The sequence below is a fragment of the Hippichthys cyanospilos genome, chromosome 8 (assembly GCF_059441005.1).
Source record: "Hippichthys cyanospilos isolate Australia breed blue-spotted pipefish chromosome 8, RoL_Hcya_1.0, whole genome shotgun sequence".
Taxonomy (NCBI): Eukaryota; Metazoa; Chordata; class Actinopteri; order Syngnathiformes; family Syngnathidae; genus Hippichthys; species Hippichthys cyanospilos.
Window position 1 is genome coordinate 18532022 of NC_142376.1, and position 26364 is coordinate 18558385.

At 40.3% G+C, this 26364-nt stretch overlaps 1 protein-coding gene across 2 annotated transcripts; it reads left to right on the forward strand.

The window, feature by feature from the left end:
- The first annotated feature begins 7651 nt into the window (after positions 1–7651).
- On the forward strand, positions 7652–24637 carry ercc6 (excision repair cross-complementation group 6). 2 transcript variants are annotated; one of them, XM_088422223.1, is made up of 22 exons: positions 7652–7716; positions 8176–8357; positions 8454–8682; positions 9410–9530; positions 9622–9736; positions 9963–10668; positions 12264–12395; positions 14218–14376; positions 15106–15241; positions 15392–15562; positions 15657–15833; positions 17497–17613; positions 18223–18318; positions 20013–20231; positions 20543–20653; positions 21313–21432; positions 21834–21928; positions 22023–22168; positions 22247–22675; positions 22751–22919; positions 22996–23074; positions 23659–24637. In XM_088422223.1, the coding sequence occupies exons 2-22, from the start codon at positions 8186–8188 to the stop codon at positions 24097–24099; spliced, it is 4140 nt and encodes a 1379-aa protein (XP_088278349.1). In that variant the 5' UTR covers positions 7652–7716; positions 8176–8185; the 3' UTR covers positions 24100–24637. The 2 variants fall into 2 exon arrangements, with proteins under 2 accessions (XP_088278349.1, XP_088278350.1); XM_088422224.1 differs by lacking the exon at positions 7652–7716 and adding an exon at positions 7800–8028.
- Positions 24638–26364: the final 1727 nt, after the last annotated feature.

The following is a 26364-nucleotide window of genomic DNA, read 5'->3' on the forward strand; positions in this document are numbered from 1 at the left end:
ACTAAGGAAAGCCTGCATATGGCAGATTGACAGTGACTGACATGGAGCATGCGTTTATCAATTTGAGTTGAAGAATTTCATCATAGAACAGGGTTAAGTGAAGCAATGATGGCTTTTCATCATTTTAAGTACTTGCACATAAGCGGACACGGTATATTTTATGAATGGCTTTCAGGGTTAACAAGATGTGAATATTGCTTAATTGAAGCCTAACCAATATTGCCAACCAATATTGGAATGTCATAAAATGCGCTACCAGGGACGTAGCTGCATGGTGGCCAGGATACTAGGAGAAAACTTGATACCATCTTTGATATTAATTGTACATTTACATTTAGATCAAAGGCAAATTTAGCTCAAATAAATATAATTTTAATTGATGAAACTCTGACTGTGTATGCCACCCCTGGCCACTCCTAACTAAAGTGTTGTATTAAGGTGGTCACCCGACCAAAAGGCTTCTAGCCAATCCCCTGTTGTTACCTCCTGCTTATACTTTCACATAGAAAGTACTGTATCTTAATTTTATTTTAGTTTGGAGATATCAACAAATATCCAGCATGTCCATCGAGCTTGTTGTTGGAAAAATGGGGCAAAAATTGGAAAAATTGTGAGTGGCAGTTAAGCGCATATCAAAGTGGGTGCTAGATCAGTTTGGGAAGTGTCCATTTGACCCAATGCATGTGGACTATTGCGGTTGTGATATCAGTTCTTATGAAATTGCTGTGGTGACGTATTTGTAATAATGGTCGTGAATTTGACATCTTTTGCAATTTTTATGTGTTTATTTTATTTGTCACATACAGTACGTCGAATCCTGTATTTGCTTTTATGACATGTTGTGACAAGTTTGTACTTGGATTTATCAGTCGCCACACAGTTGCTATGATTCTTTAGGTTGATTTAATCTGTCACACGGAATTGATATCTGATAGTATTAAGATCTCGGTTCTCTGTGACACATTGTCTGAGCGCTAAGTCAGGCTCCCAACCTATTATGTCAAGCGGGGGCGGAGTTACATGGTGGCTAAGGGTGGTTTGATTTGACTTGACTCTACCACGATTTATTTAAATTATCTGTATGTTACAATGTATACGGTACATTTTTATTTATTTCATGAAACCCTGATATAGATTGATGCACATAGAGGCTAATGACACTTCGTTACCACAACGAGTTGTGTCACCCTGACAAAAAAAATTCTGGTTAGGCCCCTGATGTCAATCTGTTTTCCAGGCTTTTTTTAGAGTCCACACCGAGTCTAGTTATTCAAGCTTCCAATGCTAGCAGTGGCTACGTTGGATTTTTATGGATGCATTTCTATCTTCTTCTGAGTCCAAATTTTGTTCCTCGAGTGACAATACCATTTCAAAACTCCATCTGACCCGCAAGGGAATGAATGTGTGCAGTGTACACCACACAGCAGGTTTGTGTGGTGGTTATTGCATTTGTTTATAGTGGAACAGCTGCGTAAAATCAAAAACAGATGAATTAAGCGGCTACTGATGAGTGGTCAGTCCATCCCTGTAATCACTATCAGACCCTCAGAGAGAAATTTACAAACTCAGACACTGAAACACATGGGAAACATTAGCACTGCCAATCTGGTCTGACATGTACAATGTACTGTACAACGTGGCCGGAATGTGCAATGCATTCATGTAGACAAGATGATGTTAAGAATAGTATGTGTTGACTTTCTCCAGTCCGTGGCTAAAGAAAACATCCTTTTTCTTGTACCTTCTCATTGAGACCTTGGACCCCTCATAAAAGACTTAGCATGTTTTATTGTGACATATGGACTTGTCACTTGGTAGAACCCCCAAAGTGGAAAACAATCTGTTATGTTCCTGGGTGATTTCCAAGTTGTTGTAATGTTAAAGCAGTTTTCACATTGAAAATAATATAAGGTGACGAAATCCATTCTCAGCTCAGGCTCTAGCCATCGTTGACCTCGCAAGGCATGTAAATTGTTTCCACTCCACAGTCATACTTTCTTTCTTTTCGCAAATTTAACTGCTGTTGTACCCATATAAATAAAATAAAACTAAGCAAAAAATACTCACATATTTAAGACATCTGTGAACAAGAGGGTACAGACTGCTAAACAAACAGACATCTGGTTGGACACATTTCTTCTTTGCCCCCTTGGCACCATTCTTTTTTTGCATCATAGAAAGCACAAAAAGACCAAGAAAAATTCAAAGTCTAGCTCACTGAATTTTAGAGGGGCCCTACCATTATTCCAATTAATCGTGCGACGACTGCTTCCATTTTTCACTTTACAAATATTTACAGATTTTCCACAATGTTTTCCATGCCAAAAATCCCATTGACCTAACATTGGGTGATTTTACAGATTTCATATTTCATATTTTCACTATTTAGCTCATTCATCTCGCTTAGGGATCATTCCCATCATTCCAGTAATTCAAACACTCTCAAACACATAATTCCATATTTTTCACCCTTTAATATTTCACAATTGATTTTCAATGGGGGGATTCCCCATTCATTCCCAATGGGAGCTTTAACATTTCACATTTTGAACTTTTGATATTCAAAATATTTAACTCCTTCATTTCACCCCATGGATCGTTACCATCATTCCAATAATTCATACATTTTAATATTTGCCATAATTCCATACTTTTACTTCAACATTCCAATATTCATATCCAATGGGAAATTTAACATTTCACATTTTGAGCTTTGCCATTACACATTCACAACATTCTAATAATTCATACAATTTAATATTTCCCATAATTCCATATTTTTACTTCAACATTCCAATATTCATATCCAATGGGAAATTTAACATTTCACATTTTGAGCTTTGCCATTACACATTCACAACATTTATCTCATGCATTTTGCCTTTGGGACATTTTCATCATTATAATAATTCAAAAATATTATTATTTCCTCATAATTCCATATTTTTCACCTAAAATAATTCTTAATTCATTCCCAGTGGGATTCTGAACATTTCACATTTGAAGCTTCCCCTTTTTACATATACATCATTCACTTCATTCCTTTCACATTTTTTTCATTTCTAATATTGACACATTCAAATTATTCATAACTATTTTAATATTGTTACCCATAATTCCTCATTCATTTCCACCATTCTCACCAAAACTTTGTAACCTTCCTTATTTGCCATTACTCATTCGATTTACATTGTTCCAACTTTAATCGATTCCCCTGATTCCCGCCATTCCATGGGTGTATCCATTTTCCTCCACAATTCAAAATTTTCCTACAATTCCACTCCACTATCTTCCACATTATTTGGCCTATCCTGCACATTTTCTAGTTAGTTACAACATTTTAATGAAGAAAATGCTGAAGTAGCAAAAATTTGTGTTTTGGAGCTCACAGCTGGACGTTAAATATCAGTCACCCGAGGGCGGAACTGTTGTCAGCAATACTAGGTTCAACCGATTTGATAAGAGGAACGTGAAGTCGATATATAGACTTTATTTTGCATTTTAATGTGAGTAAAATACCTGTTTTGGGCTCCATAATTCACTCTGCGACCTTCGTGAGGATACGCAGTCAAGATGATGTCTGGATGGATGTTTTGTGTCCAGCAGCAATGAACGAGATCATAAAGGGGGCGTGGCAGCCACAAGGTGGGCAGCACAGCCCACCAACGAGATACTGTATTTTACTTCCTGCTTAGAAAGGTCAGTACTATGAAACTAATAATAATAAGAAATTAAATTGCTGATGTGCCAAATGTAATTTATATACATATATTTAACTGTGGAAAGTGTAAAAATATCATGATGTAGGTCGTTTAAAAGTGCAAGATTTATGGCTCATGGTTTCCATGACTTCTGAGGTATATTTTTGAGAAAGTATCATTTAATTTTGCGTTTATTTTTTTTATTTTGCTCATTCTCTCTTGAGAAACAGAATCAGGCCATAATGAGAGGGGTAAAAAATGCAAACGGCACTTTAGCTTTCATTTATTTAGTAATTAATACAATTTCAAACATGACAGCTATTGGATCCATCTAATTATGTTGTAGGAAAAAGCTTGCGTTGGCACGCAAAGGGTTTGCTGGGAAAATTTGGTGTCAAAGCTAAAAAATCACAAGGGACATCATTCTCTATCACCAGAGAAAACAAGCAGGAGGCAAGTTAAATGCGCTTTGGCATTTTAAACTAGCTACTTTACAGCTATATAGGTGCACTTGTAAAATTGGGGATACTTACAAATTGATGGTTTAACAGAGGGATTCAAAAGGGCAAACAAATGCTAAAACAAATGCATTATGCAGACGAGGTTCACAGAGTGAGAACTCAGACAAGTCAACCATCTGTTTCGACATTTATAAAATAGATTCATAATGCGGCGTGACTTCAAACCTAATCATGCAAAAATGGGGGACACAAAGGCGCTTAACGATTAAAAAAAAAAAAGACTCCACAATGCTTTGCCGTTCCTCAAAATTATATCCTGAAGGCATTGGTCATTTTCCAAACTGTTGATGAAGGCCATATGGACACAGCAGTACAACTACATGCATGAGATAAAACGAAGAACCGCTACTGATTAATTACCACAAATACCACATAAAGTGTTGCCTTTAATGCACATAAACATTTGGCATATTTTGGAACCATTTCTCTGAGAAGCAAAAGTCAGCAAGCACTAAGGGCATAAACCTGTTAGTGTTAAGTCTTTAAATCTTGCTCCATATGTTATTCTACTGTCAGGATGGAGAGCAGCGCAACACGGCAGCGCTAACACACCACACATCCTCAGGGAGGTGCACTCTACCCCCCTATGCCAAATAAATCTGCAGTCCCCCAACATTGGGCAGGATTCATTACATGCACTCTTGTTCACACATAAAGGCAAACACGAAAATGAAAATGGACAGTTTGACAATTCACTAACTCCTGGGAATTTTTGTGTGGTCCATCAAAAGAACTTCCCTGGTCATGACTAAATCTCATTGTCATGCAGTGTAAGGATCGCGATTCCCCAACTATAAGACGCACCCGTGCATAAGACCCACACTTAATTTTGAAACCAAAATAGAGTATTTTCTATTTTACCATTTATAGTACGCACCAACACTTTGGCAACGATGTAGAAACAGATAAATTTCATATCTCCCTAAACTCTTCAAATATTTTTGTGTTCTTCTGTATCTGTATGATATATTTGTTGCATGTTAAGTGTGTTTCAAATTTCCGCTATTGTGAGTGATCGGTAATCAGCGCTCGAAGCAACTGTTTTTCATTTTCCATGCAATTATGCACAAGATTGTTTTACCATAAAAACCCGAAGTTGTGCAGCATCCGTGTTTCACCAAGTTTAATCTCTTCTTTGAATCAGCTAGAGACACCATAACATTTACATGATCCTCTTCATTTTTGTAATATTTCTGTGTGAACAAGGATGGTTCAGCCTACTTGCTTCTTTTATTGAAAATAATGCCAACAAGAACTGCTGTTACCTGCAACAGGCACCAGCTGCTAACACCCAACTGACATCCGCTCTCAGCTTGTCCCATCACTTACTGTTACCCGGTAATTATTGCAAGAATACGGCCTATATAAAAATGTATATCTGTGAAGGACACGGACGTGGAAAAGTAACATTTTTTTTTATCTAAAAAAGTTAAAGAAACAAATAGACCTGAAAGGATGACAGCTTGACATTCTGACAGCATGTCACAGAGAAACAAATACTGAAAGACACCATGCCATAAGTACACCTATGTGACTAAATAAAGTCAGTGAGTGTCCATCCATTCACCAGCAGTCACAATAGTAAATTCAGGACCCTCTTTGACTAAAATGTTAATACATGGCAGTTAAGGCAAAGGTGACAAATGCACGACCACAGCAACCGCATAGCAAAGATAACACAACAAAACACACATAATGTAGGAAATAATATTGATGAATAAAGGTCATACATTCGACACTTTACCGCCAGCTGCAAGATCACTTGAGACCATACAGACTTTGCTAAAAAAACATAACTTTAACGATTCACTTTCTAACCCACTGTCAAACATTGGCGCATCATGCACCTAACAAAGCTTTTGTTTATAAGGGAGTGCAAGTGTTGGAAAAGAGGGTTGAACATGTCCAATAGAGTGGATATCACTAAATAGGTGATCAATATCATCCCAAAACAAACAAGTGGGATGCGCAGCTTCTGATTATAGTGGAATTGAGAAAGCAAAACATTACAGGAGCATTTGTGCTCGGCAGAAATTCAGCATATTAATCTGCTGCTCCGGACAGTCCTGAGTGAGAACTTTTAGTGATCATAATAGAATATACTGTATATCCCAGACTGGGGAATCAGCTCACATTTCAACAAGATCATAAAGTCAAGCAACAGGCCAAGAAAATAATAGTGCTGCTATGGGAAAACACTGACAGTCTAAAAGCAAGATATTGACTTGACTCTGGAGATGTCTGAAAATGTACAAGCACTCACAATCGCCACTCATGTGTTTTCTATACACTTTGATGAAAACAATTCCAAATGTCTGGAAACTTTGGCTTGAAAGCATGAGAAGATCTGTAAGGTAGTCACGGTACATATCAACTCCTTCCCCTGCTTTCAAAAGGCTGAATTCACGCAAAAGATGGAGTGTGAAACAGATGACCAAGTTCACATTCCTCACTGCATCTCGACCTTACAGTCACAACATTGTGAGCAAGTATCACTTTTTTCACTACTTGAGTGATTCATCAGACGTTTATTTTGACCCATTCTGACTCCTGTGTGGGTGGCTTTGTAAAAACAACGAACTACAACGAAAACATGGTCTGCACATTGAAGATCTTTCAGTGATAAAGACACAGCTCAAAAAAAAAGGTTTGCTTTAGTTAGGATTATACAGGCATATCCAGTGTCTTCCTGACAGGTTTTAAGTCCTGCAACATTTTTCAAGTCCAGATTGCTAAACTGCTTTATTTTACTTTCAGCAACATCCAAAGGCAAAGCCAAGAAAATGTTTTAATTAAACCCACAATTTATTATTGCAAAACATTGGAAACAAACTTCCTCTGAGGAACAAACTACTTGGAACCATTCACATTTATATCAACAGTAAAGTGTTTTCCTTTCATTGGCCTCTTTTTACCGAAAAACAGAAATTCCATCTTTATTCATATATGCTCAATTTCTTGACATATTTTATACCAAAGACATGTACATGTACACGCTTTGGTGATTTTATTTATATATAGAAATTGAACATTTTATATCATTTTTTCATATCACTTTGTTGACTGTTTATTTCTCGCCAAGATGGCAACTGTGTTGTTATTCGTTGTCAATGGCCATAAATCACTGAATGCCAATAATTCTTGATGGCCACGTAAATGTGAATGTTAGTTAAAAACGACTTCTGCAAACACACCCTCATCGCCGACATTCACTGCTTGACAGGACGGTAATAACTCTCACCATAAAACTGCCGCTATGACGTAAGAGATAAGGCCTCTGTCCACAGACCGCGTCATTTTGTAACTATCTACGCTCCCGTCAGCCAATTTGTAACCGAAAAAGAAAACGGTTTTATAACGCCCTCTGTTGGACAAAAAAAGAGGCAGAATCCAAACCACAGCGCCAGCAGAAGGCGCTGTCAGACAAGTCAGAGATTCACCGGGCACCGGAAAATGCTTCTGCGGCACGCCAATGTTGTGTAACTGCGCGTTTTGTAAGTACTGTATTATGTATTGCTCTCTTACGATGCTTGACATATTTACCGTACTGTCGTTGAACCGTCCTTAGCGAGTGCGTTTGTGATGTGGTCTATGGTTTGTCAATCGTTTACTCGCCCGGACATACGAGAATTAGCAGCTTGGCAAGCTAGTTTAGCCCCTGTAAACAATGGAGCGCTGTAGAACGCAAACTAAACTGCCGTATTTGATTCGCCTTTGTTGAGAAGATGTTGGTTAAACCTTACATTTCGTGACACATACGCAATTTCATACATCGAAGAACGGAAAACCGTCGCATTCGTGGACAGGTGAGATAGCCTGCTCACTCGGCTTGACTGTAATGTGTTATGAATGCTGTCAGATGTATTACAACGATCTTGTAGCAAGAACTGCTGCAGCCTTTAAAATCCTCATGACAAGATAGTAAAAGGCCTGCGTATCCTACGTTGTTGCAGGCGCATCACCATGCCAGTAGATGGGTCAGAGGACCAAGCCCCCTGCTCCTACTCTGGTCCGGCTAGCGCTCCCCTCACCAGAACAAATTCGGAGGAGAATGGGGGTTCAGCGGCAATTTCTCAGGGCCCTGAGGCTGCGTCCCCTTGCACAGCCGTCAACCAAGCTGAGCAGGGCAACAGTGGTGAGAACTAAAAGCTTGCACACTGAGTGATTTTGCTTGACGCGGTTAATGAAATCGTTTGTCACGTTTGTGTTCATCATGCATTGTTGTGTTTAGGTGGAAAGAGGTCCGGCCCTTTGCTGCATATTGACCGCCAGCGCATCCAAGCAGCATCTGCCAGTTCTGGGGCTGATGAGCTGGACGGCCTTGGCGTTGCTGTCTATGACCAGGATGTCCTAGAGCAAGGCGTCCTGCAGCAGGTGGACGAGGCCATCCAGGAGGCCAATCAGGCTTCTGCCAAAGCAGAGGCTCAGAAGGAGTATCAGTCAGTGCTGGATGATGTCAAGTAAGCATAAATAAGTCATTTATCACTTTTTACAAACACTGAACCCACCAAAAATCCTTTTATTTTTATGGAGGTGGATCTTCATGTTTTTTCCCAGTTTTCTCTGTTTACCCTGCTTAAGGCCATATGCGGCCAGTGAGTGTATTTGATTTAACCTGCTTTGTAATTCTAAAAACATAAGATCAATAGCTGGGCGATTTGAATTAGCGTTGGAGAACGTACGAGTTCATTTGCCCAAGCTTTTTCCCTATCCATGGCATAGAAAAGTCAATCTTGGCTGGTCTGAGTTACTCTTTTTGCTGCTTAGCAGCTAGGTTTGTCCTAGTCTTCTTTTAGAGATTTCTCTGACAGTAACCTGCTTTGTAATTCTAAAAACATAAGATCAACAGTCAGAGAAGTGTTCCTTTGGCCCAGTTATGTGCACTTCATCATCCGTCAATACATAATCAATTCTCCAGTCCCATTGCTTGCTGTTTCTTGTTATCTGTCCCCTCATATAAATGAGTTTGGCAATCAATGTATTAGACACACCTTTCAGATTTTATGACTCATCAGATCAAACTACAACTTTTATCATGAACGCATGAATAATTATAGATGACTAAATGTTATATTATCAAACTGCAGTTTCCATAACGTGAGCCAGAGGTTTAGATAATTTATTTTTACTCTATCTAAACTATAATTATTTGATGAGCATCATATTTTTGTTATTTTTGACTTTTAGGTCTGTGACACTATCACTGAAACACATCAATAAAATCATCGAGCAGCTAGCACCGTACGCTTCATCGAGTAAAGACATCAGCAGGAAGATTGAATCGGTCAAAAGGCAGAAAGAAAACAAGGTGAGCTTGTCTAAATCATATTTTCACAATCGATTTGATAATGACCGTATTATAGAAAATGTAAATGCGTGTGTTTGTGTGTGTGTTTCAGGAGAAACAACTCAAGAAGGTACGAGCCAAACAGAAGAGGCTTCAGGCTGTGTTGGGAGGAGAAGTTACTCAAAGGTTTGAAGATGAGCTTTTGGCAGAGGATGCAGAAGATACAGGTACCATAACAAATGATGTTTGACATAAAACCCAAGTTTAAACCATATTCCTGAACTGAAGCAAAAAAAAAAAAAAAAGATTTGTTGTGGGCACTGAGGCCATGTCCATTAGGAGAATATAGTATGTTCTGTAAAAAGTAAATGTAAATATAAAAATCCTAAGGTCGGGATACACCATTGTCTACCAAGCACTTGGCCAATATTTGCATTTTATGTGTTGTACCAGAGCCTGGCCCTTCTACGCTGGGCAGCATGCTCATGCCAGCTCAGGAGACAGAGTGGGAGGAGCTCATCCGGACAGGTCACATGACACCTTTTGGTACGCGAATCCCACAGAAGGAAGTGAAGAAGGAGCCTCGCAAGCTGATGCTGGCTGAAAACTCGGCATTCGATCAGTACCTGGCCGACCAGGCCAAGCTGGCAACCGAAAGAAAGAGGGCTCCTCATGTGAGGAAGAAGAAGAAGAAATCTTCTGATACGGACCATGAAAAATCCAAAGGAACCGCTTCTTCTCCGAAGGATAAAAAAATGCGTAAGCGCATGCGAAAGCTCCAGATCACTGCTCTGAAGGCTCATCCCAAGGCAAGACCCAAGTCTGAACCACAAGCACCAAAGCCAAAGAGAAAATCTCAAATTGAAGGTGATGAGGATGACAGCGATGGCTCAGAGTACCCGCCGAGCGACGAAGGCTTCGATCCCGTGCAAGAGGAACGAGACGATATGGAGGAAGGCTTTGGAGAAGACTGGGACGATGCCCAATATGAGTTGAAACCGTACAAGAAGAAAGTAACAAAGGCAAGGAGGCCGGTCAAGAAACAGCCAAGTGATGAGCAGTATTCCCCTCAGAGTTCAGATGAAGAGGACGTTGCTAAACCGAGGGAGAATAAATACAAAGATGATGGGGATGTGGAATATTACAGACAGCGGATAAGGTAAAAATCGTTGCTACAAACACAAAAGTTCCAATTTCAAAGTCGCACTAAACTTTTTAGAGTTCAAGCAATCATCATTTCAAAAACCTTTATGTAGTGCGTGAAACCTTGGAATAACTACATAAGTTAGTTTGGGAAAAATTCAAAGAATGCTCTCAATAGCAATATTTTTCAATTCAAGGTCTAACTGTTAATCACAATTCAAATTTCAATAATAAATTCTGATAATCGACAAAATGTTTGAATACCTTTTTATTTTGAAATTGTTTTTTGTGCTCTGAATATCATCTTCTCAACAGTAAATACATCTGATTTCTGTTGTCCTCCCTGACTGATCAAATCAAAATTTGCTTTTACTTTGGAAAACATTGATTCACATTTTTTTATTACTTTCTGATATATTACAGACCAAACTTGATTTAAAATCATGCTCAGCAGTTAGCACGCGGCGCTACCGTATTTGACATGACATCATGACATCTTCTTCATGAGCTTCCAACTTCTTATGTCAGGTATATCATTAAATGGGTGCTACCCAGTGTAAAAAACAAGACATTACAGCACCATTCGAGAAAAATGTTTCCTCCATGCGGCCCATGTTACCAAGTTCTGGCTGAATGTCATTTTAGAAAGTGGACAATTGGCAAGATTGGGCCTCTTTAGTTTATACGGCATCCAGAATGGCATAGTGAAAATGTGCTATTGTTATTTGCATTAGTTAGTTGGTTTGTACTGGCTGCATGGTGCCAGAGGAGAGTTAATCCCAGATGAGATTGGCAGCTGTTTCTTGACGAAGCAAATTCACTCCCTGCTCTTTTTCCCCTTCTCGATCTGCCCTAATTATCCTCCCGAACGTGGTTTTATAAGCGCACTCACTCACTCCCTCTCATGCTCAAATTAGGGGAAGAGCAGCCCTAATGAGATTTCATATTTATAGCTGCCAAATAAATTGTGTTGGCATGTGTCCTTTTTTTTCCGCACTACAATGATTGGATGTCATTCGAGCAACACCGAGTCGGCATGGCTGGGTGAGGCCGGCCTTGCGAACAGTGATGTTATTAGGAGCAGTTTGTAGTTGGGCGGAGGCGGCAAGGTGGCCATGGTGTTGGTGCAGAGGGGGCAGAAAAGTGTAATTAACTGAACCAATGCTTAGTCTTGACTTAATTAGAGCGTGCGGTCTCACAGGCCCAGCTAAAGGAGCAGTTTTGTGGCAGGGTGACAGGACCAGGCCCAAATGAAGATGGATTCTTATCCCTTCCACCTCACACCTTTCTGGGGAACTCGCACTACTAATTGTCTGTATCAATCTTCATTTGCTGCGTGACGACTCTTGCTTCTAACTGCCTTTTGCTGCGCCACTATTAAGCCTTTTTCTCCTTTACGTTTACCTCTTTTTTTGGGGGGGGGGCACTAAGCTTCTAAATCTGATGGGACCACTCGTAACAGTAGCCTTCCGTGCAACTTTTGTGGAGTATCCATCCATTTATTAACGCTTAAGGACATTATGAATCTGTTTCAGCCTCTACATAACTTAATAGGTAATGTGTCTGTTTTCCATAGTGGGGCTTCATGAGTCTGTTCCTTTTTCTTGCTAGGAGGTGGAAGCGGCAACGCCTTCAAGAAAGGGAAGAGAGGCGGGAAAGAGGTGACGAGCTGACAGACGACAGTGATGCAGAGTTTGATGAAGGCTTCAAAGTGCCAGGTTTCCTCTGGAAGAAACTTTACAAGTAAATTGTGTTTTATTATTATCATTGTATATATTTTTTACACGAGTCTCAGTTGCTGTAAAGAAATTGCTATAAAAAGTAAGTTTAAGGCTCCTGGTGCTACAACATGATATTATGATGTTTGTACTTGTTTACCTGTCATTTTTGTCAAAGCTCCTCAACATAAACTACAAAACTGTCCTTTACATGTGTTACAGTGGTTCTCAACCTGATGTACACCTTTTTTTTTTTTGCCAATTATCCTCTTAACCACCCCAAAAGCATTTTTGGAAACTTAAACCAGTGTTGTGCCAGCCGTGCCTGATTTAAACGGCCTATCCACAGTTACATATATGCATACAAATGATGGAATCTTACTTTTGGTGCATTGAGCATACAATTTTTTATGAAATAAGAGTTTTTTGGCTGTTTGGTGGCCTGTTTAATGAAACCTCGTCATCACAAAGTGGCTGCCACACCCCCTTATAACATCATTTTCAAGCCAACCGCCGCGACGAAACAACAAAAACAAAGAAGCTAACTTAATGGGAGTCAGAGGTGGAATGAATGAAGGTAGAGTGAACAAAGAAGCCAAAAACAAGTGTTTTACTGACTTTGAAATGAACCAGCAGAGCAATCTCAAACACACATATTTGCTATGGGACATTTTCGACAATGCAATTTGGTAACTATGTACTGTATTTACCATACAGTGTATTTACTCTTGCACACCCGGTACGGGTGCAGAGTAGAAGCGGTAGGAGGGCCTATTATCGTCATATTGCCTTTCACGGGGCATTTTTGTCTGCTCAGCTGGTGCTGAGAGCGAAGGAATTCTTTGAAATGCGTCAATGAAAGAAAGTAACACTTTTGGTGTTTAGGGTGAGAAATTAGCATTGTAGTATGGTTAAACTTGGCAAAAAGTCAAAATTTTCATTATACCGGCCTGTTCATGAACTCTAGGGCTACATTTGAGTAGTATATACAGGAGTATTTCATTCAACAACTCCAGAAAAATACATCGTGTAACATCATGTGTTTGATTTCTGGCTCGTTTGCCCAGAAACACATGCCTGTTTGTCCTCTATACTACGGTTAGGAGTGAATAAATGAAAGTTAGGCAAGATTTAGGCAAGATTTTCATAAATAAAACGTAAAAAAAAAAAATGTCCATTTAGTGGGGTTTTCCTACTTGGCAATATTCACCTATTGCAGCGGTTCAGTTTTCTGGTCCCCACTAACAGCAAAAAACAAGGGAACACTCACATATTCTCACACAACCTGGCTATCAAAGGTGACCCTTTGTTGCCATAAGTTTCTGCTCTATAACATCTTGTCTCTTATATTGGATGTTTTGTAGCTTATGTTCATTTGTATTTTTAAATGTATGATGCTATCGTCACAATTACAGCACTTGTAATTGATCAGGACAGATAATGTCATATCGGTGTCTCTGATTGGCTCGCCCCAACATTCATTTCATGAAACCAAATGTGTGTTACAATCTGCACATTTCCAGCGTTGAAAAGCCACCATCATAAAGTTATATTTTTTCCAGTAGTTTGGAGAAGCTTTGACTCCACGCTTTCACTGGGTCATCCAAACAACATGATAATTTCCCACGGCCCAAAGACAAATTCTTTGAAAACAGACTCTTGAGGTGTATGTATCCTGTACGATTTTGATATAGCAGATTTTCACCTATTGGGGTTGACCTAGTCTTCACCTAGGATTCATGCATTGCTTTTAATGGGCAAAGTGACATGTCAAGTGTTTTTTTAAACTTATGCGGAATTTTGACCCATGCGTAATTTATTGTGTACTTCGGACTGTATTGTGTCAGGTACCAGCAGACTGGAGTGCGGTGGTTATGGGAGCTCCATTGCCAGCAGACAGGAGGCATTCTAGGAGATGAGATGGGTTTGGGTAAAACCATCCAGATGATCAGCTTTCTGGCCGGACTGAGCTACAGCAAACTGAGGACCCGAGGCTCCAACTACAGGTGCGCACTCACACACACACATACAAAGCTTGGCCTGAGACTCCGTGTCTGTATGGTATGAATATTTGATTAGGAGGATTTCTGCTTGAGTGTGCTCAACTGAATTATTTAACGTGTTTCAATTATCGGACTCTTGACTTTGGTCCTGCAGACATCAGAGAATACACTGACACCGTTTGAGTGAGCCTTTTCATGAACACTTAGAGGAATCTCGGAGTCATGAAATGGCTACGCAGCGGGAGCGGGGCCATAAATCAAATGTATAATACATGGCGCAGGGGTGGTGATAATCTGGTTTTACTGCACAAATAACAGTTGTGCATTTGGTAGGCGGAGCTTCCCCGTTGGTCAATATTCTGTCTGCTGGAGAGTTCTCCACAAATTGATTGCTTGCAAACTCAATTATGGTCCAATATCAATAGCTTCCTCTGATGCTGAGGTTTATGCCTGGCCATTAGTGCATCTTCGAGGGGATTTGTGTGTGTGTTTTCTGTAGATTTTCACGATAGCGATTTTGTAAAGTGATCATTTAAGTAAGCGTTCTGTTGCCACCCTTACTTTTTGCCTCAAGTAAGCATTTTTTTTCCCCACTCGCTGGGAATTGCCTTTATTTACTTTAATTTGGTTTAGGAATTATTACTTTAATTTGCCAATAATATTTGCTGATATTTTCTACAGTAATGAACCTATTGTGCCCCTTGTTGACATACAGTCTGCATTCGCTTGCAGGTATGCTGGCCTGGGCCCCACCGTCATTGTGTGTCCAGCTACGGTCATGCACCAGTGGGTGAAGGAGTTCCACACCTGGTGGCCACCTTTTAGAGTCGCTGTTCTTCATGAAACAGGATCCTTCACCAGCAATAAGGTGAGTTCATTTTTTTTCCTTTTTAATTTTATGGAGGTTTTTACAAATCCTAAGTGAATTTTCAATGGAGTCTTTTTCCTCTGGGGGGCACTACAGCACTACTAGTTCCGTAAAAGATGCTCTTTTGTCACATGTTTTTTGCTGTTGTAGGAAAAGCTTATTCCTGAGATAGCATCATGTCACGGCATCTTGATCACCTCATATTCAGCAGTGAGGAGCTTACAGGACGCCTTTCAACGCTACGACTGGCACTACATCATCTTGGATGAGGGCCATAAGATCAGAAATCCAAATGCTGGAATCACCACAGCCTGCAAACAGGTGACAGATATATCATTAATTCAGACTTGCTTGTTTTCATTGACATCCATTTTCATGTTTTTTTCCTTTGCCTCCTCTCTTTGTCTTCCTCCAGTTTCGGACCCCCCACAGATTCATCCTGTCTGGCTCCCCCATGCAGAACAATTTAAAGGAGCTCTGGTCTCTGTTTGATTTTGTCTTTCCTGGGAAATTGGGCACTTTACCCGTCTTCATGGAGCAGTTCTCTGTGCCCATCACGATGGGAGGATACAGCAATGCCTCACCTGTCCAGGTACTGAGCTACAAACAGTTGTCAGATTTATTAGCATTGTGACAATTGGCTGCCATCCTTGTGGGGAAAAAAAGGGGGAAATCTAAGAAACTACTTATAAAATACCCCATAACAAATACATTCATAAATGTAACCAATTCATTGCTTTCGTACATACATACTGCTTTTGTCACCAATAATCTTCCATCCGCACAAGTTGAGTTTTCAGGCCAAGTGTCAACATTTGACACTATGATGCTAATTCTGACTAGTTGCCCTTTGAAACTTGTAAGCCAACTGGACAAGAGGGATTCCCTGACTAGAAGCCAAAAGGAAAGAACTGAAATGAACGTTGACAAATAATGGAGTTATACCAGTTGTCTCGAAATTTTCTAACTGTAATATCACGTAAAAACATTCTTGAAAGGGCTGTTTTTTTTTTCAGAACAGAAGGCTCGATTTCTCCCGAACGCTTCATCCGCTTTTCAAAATTATTTTTGCGTTTTACTCAGGTTGTAGTGAGCTTTTCCAACATGTTTTACAGATTGTTGAGACAATGTTATATTTATTTGGCAGCCACTGGTCTGACTCACAGTTATTGCGTGTGCAGATAGGTTTGAGGGCATACATTAAATGGAATTCCAAAGACCAGAAACATTAAGAAAACCTTAAGAAAAAAAAAATATAGTGTTCTCACTGGAGTTGGTTTTCTCTTTGACATCATTTACTCAAGCATGCAGCAAGCAGTCTTATTTTTAGAAAGCTCTCTGGTCAGCTACATGTATGATACACAGATGGTTAGGAATTCACATTTGTATTTACGCACTGATTTCAAGAGGGGACATCAGAGCCATTAAGAGGCGAATAATTTAGTGTAGTCATGCAAAGGAACTTGAGACCATCCCCTGTGTGTGTGTGTGTTTTTGTACGTGCGTGCACACTCGTTTTGTGTACATTTGTGAGGGACAAGGTGGCAAGAGTGGAGAGCTAAATCGTATTCCGTTGTCATTAGTGTGCACTCGTTAATAACCCACTGACTGAATGGATTTAATTATTTAAGATGGCTATCGATGCTTCTTCCGCTGTCGATAATAAAAACCTTTACTAATTATTAATGTTATTAAATGGTCAGAGAAAGCTATGCTCTACTACTCCGTCCTCTTCTTAAAATTCTCAAAGCACCATGGGCTGTGTGTGTGTGTTGTGTGTGTGTGTGTGTGTGTGTGCGTGTGTGTGTTTGTGTGCGTGTGTGGGTGTGTGTGGGTGTACACACACACACACACACACACACACACACACACACACAGCCTTTTACACCCACATGAATCCACTCAGCATCATCTGCTGCCCCCTCTCACCTGGCCAACTCTCCGGCCAAAATCCTCACTGTGTTTTTGCCTCCTGCTGTGACTGGCGGTCTTTTTGACCTTTCTGTGCACCCCCAGTGAGTTAATGTTTCGGAAGCTAACTAGCCTTTTGCTAGCATCAGATGAAGATGGCCACTTTAGTGTGTCCCTCGAGATAGACTGCACTCTGCTCAGTGGTCAATGGCTCGCACACCTTAGAGGAGGTGACAAGAGAGTGGGAACATTCCTTCTCTTTTTAGTCGGTGGGAACATTCCTTCTCTTTTTAGTCGCGTGTCTGTTCATTCTTTAATGAGCCGGGTCACATGTTCACCTTCAGGTCCAGACGGCGTTCAAGTGTGCATGTGTGCTGAGAGACACCATCAATCCTTACCTACTCCGAAGAATGAAGGCAGACGTCAAGGCTAACCTCGCCTTACCTGACAAAAATGAGCAGGTATTGCATATTATTGAAAGCATTATTTGACCACCCTTTACATGTTTTGTTCATTGGAAAAAAAATTTAAAAGTTGCACACTCCTAACCAAACTTTGTGAAAAGTGGGCTCAAGTTTAGAACTGCCTCTTTTTGCTAGGGATCATTCAAAGGGACCACATTTGCAAAGTCTTAACCGTTTTTTACAAAATCTAATTGTTTTGCTTACACTATTGAAAAGTTGTAGGTTAAAAATGATTAGCGATGAAGGCACACTGCAATTACTGCTTGGTGCAATTTTGCCACTTTGGTACATAAAGCGTTAATAATTATATACCAAGACTTTGCATGGCCTATCCAGATGAAGCCAGCTAATAAAGTCCCGCTAAAGTAAAAGGAGCAAGTATTCATTAAGGTGGCCCAGTCTCTGGTCTGTCCTTGAGTCTGATGCCGCTTGACTCCTCAGTTCACTTCAGCTCATTAAGTCCATCCCAAGGGACGTGATGGCTCCAAAACACGATTCTGCACCTGTAATTTCTCTTCTCACATGCGCTACTTCAGCATGGTGCTTTTATAGAGGATGTTTACCTCTCATTACACTCTCTCACACTCAACCCCTGTATATGCGTAGGTTTTATTTTGCAGATTAACAGAGGAGCAGCGGCAGGTTTATCAGAGCTTCCTAGACTCCAAAGAAGTTCACCAGATACTCAACGGGGACATGCAGGTGAGCAGAGTAACTGAACAGATTTTTATGCGTCGGCTGATTTGATCCATGTTGCATTAATAAGAGAAGAAGGGCGCACTTGCGGTCAGGGAGACGACTTCCAGGAACGCAAGCCTTATTCATTATTTAACCCCCTTTAGCTAATGAATTTAGTTCATCGCTCAAAACCTTGTATGTATTTTTTTAAGATTAGAGACTAGAAGTGAAATGATTCTTTTTGTAAACATACATTTTGGTCAGTTCCATAACAAGCTTATTCAGTCATCTTTAAAGATGTAGAGGTTGTGCAGATGCTGTTCTCACATTAGCCAGACCCTGGAGAGAATCTCAACCCATTTATCACCACTAACCAAATGGACGTGGTTGGAGAGCTGAGGGTGACCACAGCAGATTGGACACGCGCGCACACACACACACACACACACACACATTCAGTGGTCACTCCCGAGTCCATTAACCACCATTACTAATGCAGTGACCGCTGTGCCTTCATCAAAAAACATGGCCCTAATTGTCCGTAAATAAGTTATGTAACTCATCCCTCTATGCGTTCATCTGTTTAAAGGCACAGCGTTGTGAAGGTGACAATGTTTACGCAAAGCTTTTTAATTACTTAGCATCTTTCTCGAAATTCAACAAGTTTTAAAAATCACCCATAAAAGAGTTAAACAAGATAAATAATTCTAAAATCAAATACTTCAATTATCTCAGAGGTCTTCCTTCTAATAGGCTCGATGCTCCAATTAGTTGATAGCTCTGCTTAAGACAGATAAATGCCTTCCTCTTTGCATCAGGAAAAAAAATATAGTGTATTATAAGTGTAATTACCCCTGATCGTTGTGGTATTCTTTATTCATATAATAGTCAAATACTTGTATGCATTCCCATTAGCCTTCCTTTGCTAATGGAAGAGAAGCACCAAAACAAACTGTCTCTCAGATGAATTAAGACTTGTATGTCTACTCTGCAATATCACGTGTTTCCGTATCTATTTCAGAATGGACAAGGATGTTATATAATATTCTTCCAAAAATATGTTGTACAATAAAAGCTTTCCTTCTTCTATAGTTAAGTTAATGTTACTTGCCACTATTTGCACAATTGTGGTAAACAGTTCAGATATGAACTCAAATCTTTGTACTTTGGTCTTGAATACCACACTGGTGAAAGGGGAAGTCGAGTCAAAAATATTCTTGACAATCTGTGCTATGTTCCCCCACTGGTCTAAACATTGTATTCTGATTTATATTGCGTTTGATCAAGGTGAATCAAGCAGCATAATCCGGCAAAACATGTCACATGGCCAAATTCAGCAAATGACAAAACAGCCGGCTCCTATTAAATTATCCTTATGTTTTAGAAATTATTTGATGAACATTAAAAAATGCACAGTAAGAAACTTGCATAAATATGCCTGTTAATAAGTTTATGCCTGTTGTTGTACATGTAGACTTTTTGTGGCCCCTCGTCTTAGTGAACATTTATCACTTAATGCTTCCTTGATACCAGTTACTTTCATATCAGCCATATTTTAGTCGCAATCTTGTGGCTTCTTGGGGCATTGAAAAAGTGCAGAAAAAGCAAAAGAGGTTGCGTTATGTCCCACAAAACAAGTGAAAAGGTGAATGTAGAACTACAGTAGTGAACTGAGTAGGCGGGTCTTAACTGTAGCTGACTTAGTTGGTTCTCTTCAGGTTTTCTCAGGCTTGATAGCTATGCGTAAGATGTGCAACCACCCGGATCTTTTCTCTGGCGGTCCCCGACTACTGAGGGGCATCCCCGAAGAGGATCTGACAGAAGAAGAGCACTTCGGCTACTGGAAGCGCTCGGGCAAGCTGATCGTGGTTGAGTCTCTACTTCGTCTGTGGTTCAAGCAGGGCCACAGAGTCCTGCTCTTCACGCAGTCTCGACAGGTTTTTTTTTCCCCTTTCTTTCATTAATAAATGTGTAGGATTTGACTGACATCAATTTGACTCCATTGGCAATGCGTATGGTTGTACAATTTATGGGAGTGCATATGAGAGGAAGAATGCGAGGCATCTGTTGTCGTAGTCGATACCAATGAGATTAAGCCTTAGAGGGAACCTGAGACCCTCCCTGTCAGTATCTCTGTCCATGTAATATTAATCTGCTTTAATCCTTTTAGGCACAACCCAAACCCCCGAGCCCCTTTCACCTTTCTCCTGCCTCTCACACGCGCAATTCCCTCTTGCTTCCCTTGCAGATGTTGGACATCCTGGAGGTGTTTGTGAGGCAGAACAACTACACCTACGTGAAAATGGACGGCACCACCACCATAGCTTCCCGACAGCCGCTTATTGCCCGCTACAATGAGGTACAGATTAGTCGTCCCTAATGGCGCTGAGTGTTTCCCATGAAAATCCCCCTCCTGAGGGGCAGAAAGGCTTCCGAGGATCCGTGCTCACCCTGAGGTGGAGATACTAATTGATGGCAAGCTGTTGTTCATCTGGAAGCTCTTTACTGCCCAGCTCCACATACATGGTTACCTTCATTAAGCAAATTGTTTTATTGCCATTTGTCATAACCGACCTCCACTGTCAAATTGATTAACTAAGAACAATGACAGTCCCTCCAAATTTATGGTCAAATGTCATCAGTGTAAACTCAAACTGTATTTAGAGAAAATGTCAGCAGTACTAAAGTTAGCCAGTAAGGTTGCAAAGGAAGATCTTAACTTTGGGTTTAAATATATAATGTAGAGAGATGCAGTACAAGAGCCACTGTGCAAATACAGAGCTAGAAATGCACGGCTTTGACTAAAATGAATGATATGTTGTCCTTATATGACATATATTGTCCTTATATGTCCTTTTTTGCCATAGTACAGCAGCTGTACACATGTTACTTACTAAAACCACAATAACAAATACAAATTAAATGAATACAGCATTTCCTACAGTATCATCAGTATTGTCACTCCTCAGATAACGCATGTACCTAATAATTAATAATTGTTTTGTTTTGTTCTCGCAGGACAAATCCATATTTGTCTTCTTGTTGACGACAAAAGTGGGAGGTCTTGGGGTCAATTTAACTGGAGCCAACAGGGTAATCATATATGACCCTGACTGGAACCCCAGTACTGACACTCAGGTTTGTCACTCCTTTTTTTCTGTCTCCATCTAAATACACTACAGTTTTAATACACTTAAGCAAAATTACGCTTCTAAGGTCACAAAACCCTGTGTCCTGTAAATTAATCTTTAAAGTGCCCAACAATAGATTAGCATTACCATTTTGCTTTTTCTTTGCCCCCTTTCTTTGAACAACTAATTTTTGAATAGAATAGAAGCGGAAAAAAATATACACCGTAATTTATGACCATGCATGGGCTTGACGTGTTTTGTTTGTTTTTTAAAAGAAATTATTTTAAAAAACACCTACTGAAGCCAAAAAGAGCGTACAGATTTTGTTTTTGTTTTTTGAGAAATCCATAAAAACGTATAGAAAAAAATGGAGACAAATAGTTCATTGTTCATGTCTGTGTCCCACAGGCGAGGGAGCGGGCCTGGAGGATTGGTCAGAAGCAACAAGTGACTGTCTACAGACTCCTCACGGCTGGCACCATTGAGGAAAAAATTTACCATAGGTTAGTCACCACCATTATTTTATGGATTAGCCATTTGTGGTTTTGTGTAATTGACCTCAATTAAATCTGAGACTTTTCTGTTTGTACCTCTCAGGCAAATTTTTAAACAGTTTCTGACCAACCGTGTCCTCAAGGACCCCAAACAACGCCGTTTCTTCAAGTCCAATGATATCTATGAACTTTTCACCTTAGCTGACCCTGATGAAAAACAGGGCACAGAAACCAGTGCTATATTTGCAGGTATGTGCGGTTTTCTGCACCACCTAAAGGACATGGCGAAATTTCCTTAATACATTTTCTTCCCTGCATTGGTTACAGGTACCGGCTCCGATGTCAAGGCTCCTAAAAAAGCTGATAAAATGCACCATAGTAAACACTCAAAACCTCAGCAGGATCGAATATACACAAACAATAGACATTCCTCATTAAAGAGTTCTGAATCAATATCAATTAATGGTACCTCGAATGATCAAAATCTGCCAGATGAGATCGATGCAGATTTGGATTTAGCATTCGCCAGACTAAAGAACAATACAGGTGTAAAGCGCAGGGAGAAAAGGAAGCACTGCGACTCCAAAATAGTGGAAAGACACAAAAGTAGGAAGCATAAGAAATGTCAAAAGGACGCCCGCTTCGAGGGCCACCGCATCTCGCACTTAGTTAAGAAGAGAGATTACAAGAGGACAGATGCCGAAGACCAGAAGAAATCTGATGATTATGTTTTATCGAAGCTCTTCAAAAAATCTGGTACAAACTCCGCTTTATTTGACAAGACTGGAGCTTTTTTTTGTGCACGTGTGTATTACGGTGGCGTCTTCTCAGGAATCCACAGTGTGATGCGGCACGACTCGATCATCGAGTCGTCAAATCCGGACTACGTCCTGGTGGAGGCCGAAGCCGACAGGGTGGCCAAAGATGCCCTGAAGGCCCTCAAAGTTTCCCGCCAGCGATGCAGGCTGGCCCTCAGTCGAGGCCCCCCGGCGCCCGCACGGTAAGAAGCCCTAGTGAGGCATCTGGTTGCTCCTTATGACCTTAGTGATTCACTTAGTGCCGCCTTTGCTCACCAGTAAACGCTTTGGACAAAAGAAGAACTCTCTCCTTGTTGGACCGTCTGTGCAAATCCTGCCCAGTTTGAACAAATGCAAGGTACCTGGAGTGTTCATTTGGGTTATTTTTAGGGTACGAATCATTGTGCCTTTTGAGCGCCATTAAATATGGAGCATCGTGTCTCTGTAAGTCTTTAGTTTTGAAAGTGGAATGTTCTAAGATAAATTTGAATAGATATTTGGGGATTAGAGTTTGTGCTATTATTTTCGCATTGACCACGTTATTGTCAAATTGAGACACTAATATACCTAAACGATTGCTTTGATTATTTTTTCTTCTTTCTTTTTTTCAAATTAAACAAGACTTAAAAAAAAAAAAAACATCACTTTGTTGGAGGAACATTAGCTAGTTTAACATAAGCGTACAGAGATGCCTCAGAGAGCCCAACAAATAGTATCTATGTGGTGTTGTTACAACATAATCATTTAAGCAACAGATGTTTGAATGCAATTGGTGCAGCAGCACATGTATACGGACAATATTGCACGACAATATTCACAGGCTTACATTTTAAATAAAGAAGGAGAAATGGTTGGGAGACTAGTTCACCAATTGCAGCCTTTGTGGGGCTTTTTTTTTTTTTAAATCTTTTTTCAATGTCAATGTTTGTGTTTCTCTGGTAGGATGCGGCTATTGTAAACAAGTCAAAAGGGCCCAATTCAGGGGCTCAATTCAGCGGGGAAGTACCCGAAAGCGACTCTAGCTCAGCCCCTTTGTCCTCGTCCACTCTGCTCGCCCGCATGAAAGAGCGCAACTACCTCAGCCTTCACTCCGAGAGCCAGAGGGAGGATGAAGACGACGACAGAGAAGAGGACAGGACCAGCAGCTCGCGATCCGCTCCGAGCACCGAGCACGACGAGCTGCTGGTGGACTTGCGAAACTTCATGGCCTTTCAGGCGCAGGTGGACGGGCAGGCCAGTACGCAGGAAGTGCTAGAGTACTTCAAACCCAGACTGAGTGTCCAGCAGGGGCCCGTCTTCCGAGAACTGCTGAGGAGCATCTGCTACTTCCAGCGGAGGTCTGGACAAGAGGGCCTGTGGAGGCTCAAGGAAGACTTCCGCTGAAAGCTCAAACAACCGCAACATCCTCGAATGTTTCAGTACATTGACACCTCTAAAGCTGAACATATTCCATTCTACGATGCAAAACGTTCTTGTGGGCTTTTCGATAGGTACCAAACTTTCAGCCTCATTCCTAAAGAGATGAGACTTTCATTTACTGTATATTAGCGGTAATATTGAACTTTATTTTTCTTTCTTCATTTTTTATTTATTTTTTTTACCATAACAAACCTCAAAAGTCATACACTTGTCAAGGACTTAATTTTTTATGGAAACTAATGCAACAAGTGGACAACATTATCTCAGGAAGTTGTCTTCAATATCTGTCTGGGACTTCTGTGCCTCTTCAAGCACTTCTGCCATTCATTTATTCTATTTATCTGCTGCCTCTACTTGAATTTATACAAGCTCTTTTGGTTCATGTGCTACAGTTGTGACCACAATTTTTCAGAATATTTCTGGAAATGTGCTTTTATCATCCAACTAAACAAGTGTCATTTTGTGAAGAAATGGAATGTGCAATAATAAACATTTTAAACAAGCTGGGGATTTTGTTTGTTTTATTTTTTTTTATTCATCTTCAGTGGTTAAAGCAATCTGAGCTACTGCTTGACTTGCACGTGTTTTTATTGCTTGAAAGAATACAAAGTTAAACATTTGAACATCAAATGTGAAGAAAGGATGGTTTTTAGTGACTCCCACTGGCATTTTGCTAGTCTTGCTGGAAAATGTTATTTAGCACAATAATGGTCGAAGTCATGTTAAATTTACGGCAAAAAAATAAAATAAAATCCTCCTCTCATTTTCTCAGTCAACCAGGTTATGCTAATCCACAAGGGTTGAAATGAGGACATATGTTTGGTGAATTTATTTTTTCTTTTCCGATTTTTTTTTTTTTATAAATAAACGTCTCTAGCAAATGTGTGTGTGACAAATCAATTGCTCATGTTAAAGACTACTAAGAAAATGGTTGAATGTTGTAAGGTTAGCAAATGTTTTCTCTGCCTACTGTTTTGTGCAGACTTCACATGTTTCCCCCAAAATATATCGTTTGAATGCCTGACAGTACAGTTTATGGGACTTGAGAAGTTCCACTCAGCTATATTAATACTATTTGAAGGACAATCCAAAAACCCTTTATGGCGTAATTTGGCATTTTATATTGCTCTAACGTATTCAATGCTTCCATATACAGGAGTAAATGATGCAGAATCACCCTTCTTAAAAAAAAAAAAAACAAACAGTAACGGAAGTCTATAAAGAGCCTCTTGTTCCAATATTAGAACCTCTGAGTATGGATTTACTGTATGGCGCTATTTTGTTTTTCATTTTTGCGCACCACAGGAGGTCCATATACACCGTTTTTAAATACAATAGTCAGACCTTAAACAGTTTCCGTTTTCTAATGAATATTTGCGTACGATTTTTTTTTTTTTTTTAAGGAGCATGAGTTGGATGAGCTCCACTTCCACTTGAGGCCTCCTTGAGTATTCCGGAGCAAATATTGGGCTAAAGTTATTTGATTTCAATTTTCTGCACGCACCTCGCCATGCAGGTCATAATAACAACTTTATTTTCAGCGGTGCATAAATTAATTACGCGCATTTAATAACTAAAATATCATTATATTCCCCCTTTAATAACATAAACGCCGCACGCCGGGGAAAGCCTTAATAGCGCGGGGCCGTGTAACTGGCCATTATCCGCCTGTAATGATATTACAGAACCAATTACGCGCCATTAGAAGGGATTTGGTGCACTTTATGTGCTTTGCTCTCCTCTTGGAAATTTCTGCAGCCTCATTTTGCGCGGGCCTCGCAAAAGGCGCGCGGGCGTCGTCCCGCATGTGCTTTAAAACTAATTGAAAGGCTCCCGCAGCACGTCATTCATCTCGGCCCGCCTAATAAATCGCAGGACCCCTTGCTGTGAACAAAATCAAAAATTTGGCCTTGCGAGTGTTGGAGAAGCGCAAGCCCTTGTAAAGTGGACCCTTAACACACCCCCGATGTGCAATTAACACCCCAAAAACTCGCCGCTTTTTTTTTTTTAATATATGAAAGAAATCAAAAAGTTCTGTTGGCATGTGCGCGTGTTTATGGTTTGGGAATAAGCGTGTTCTGCACTTTGGCTCTCATACGTGCGGACGCGCGTGCACACACACACACACACACACACACACACACACTCACACACACACGTGCACACAAGGAGGGGCGAGCGAGTCTACCATAATCCGATTAGGAGCAATTAGTTTTGAGATTGTGCGAC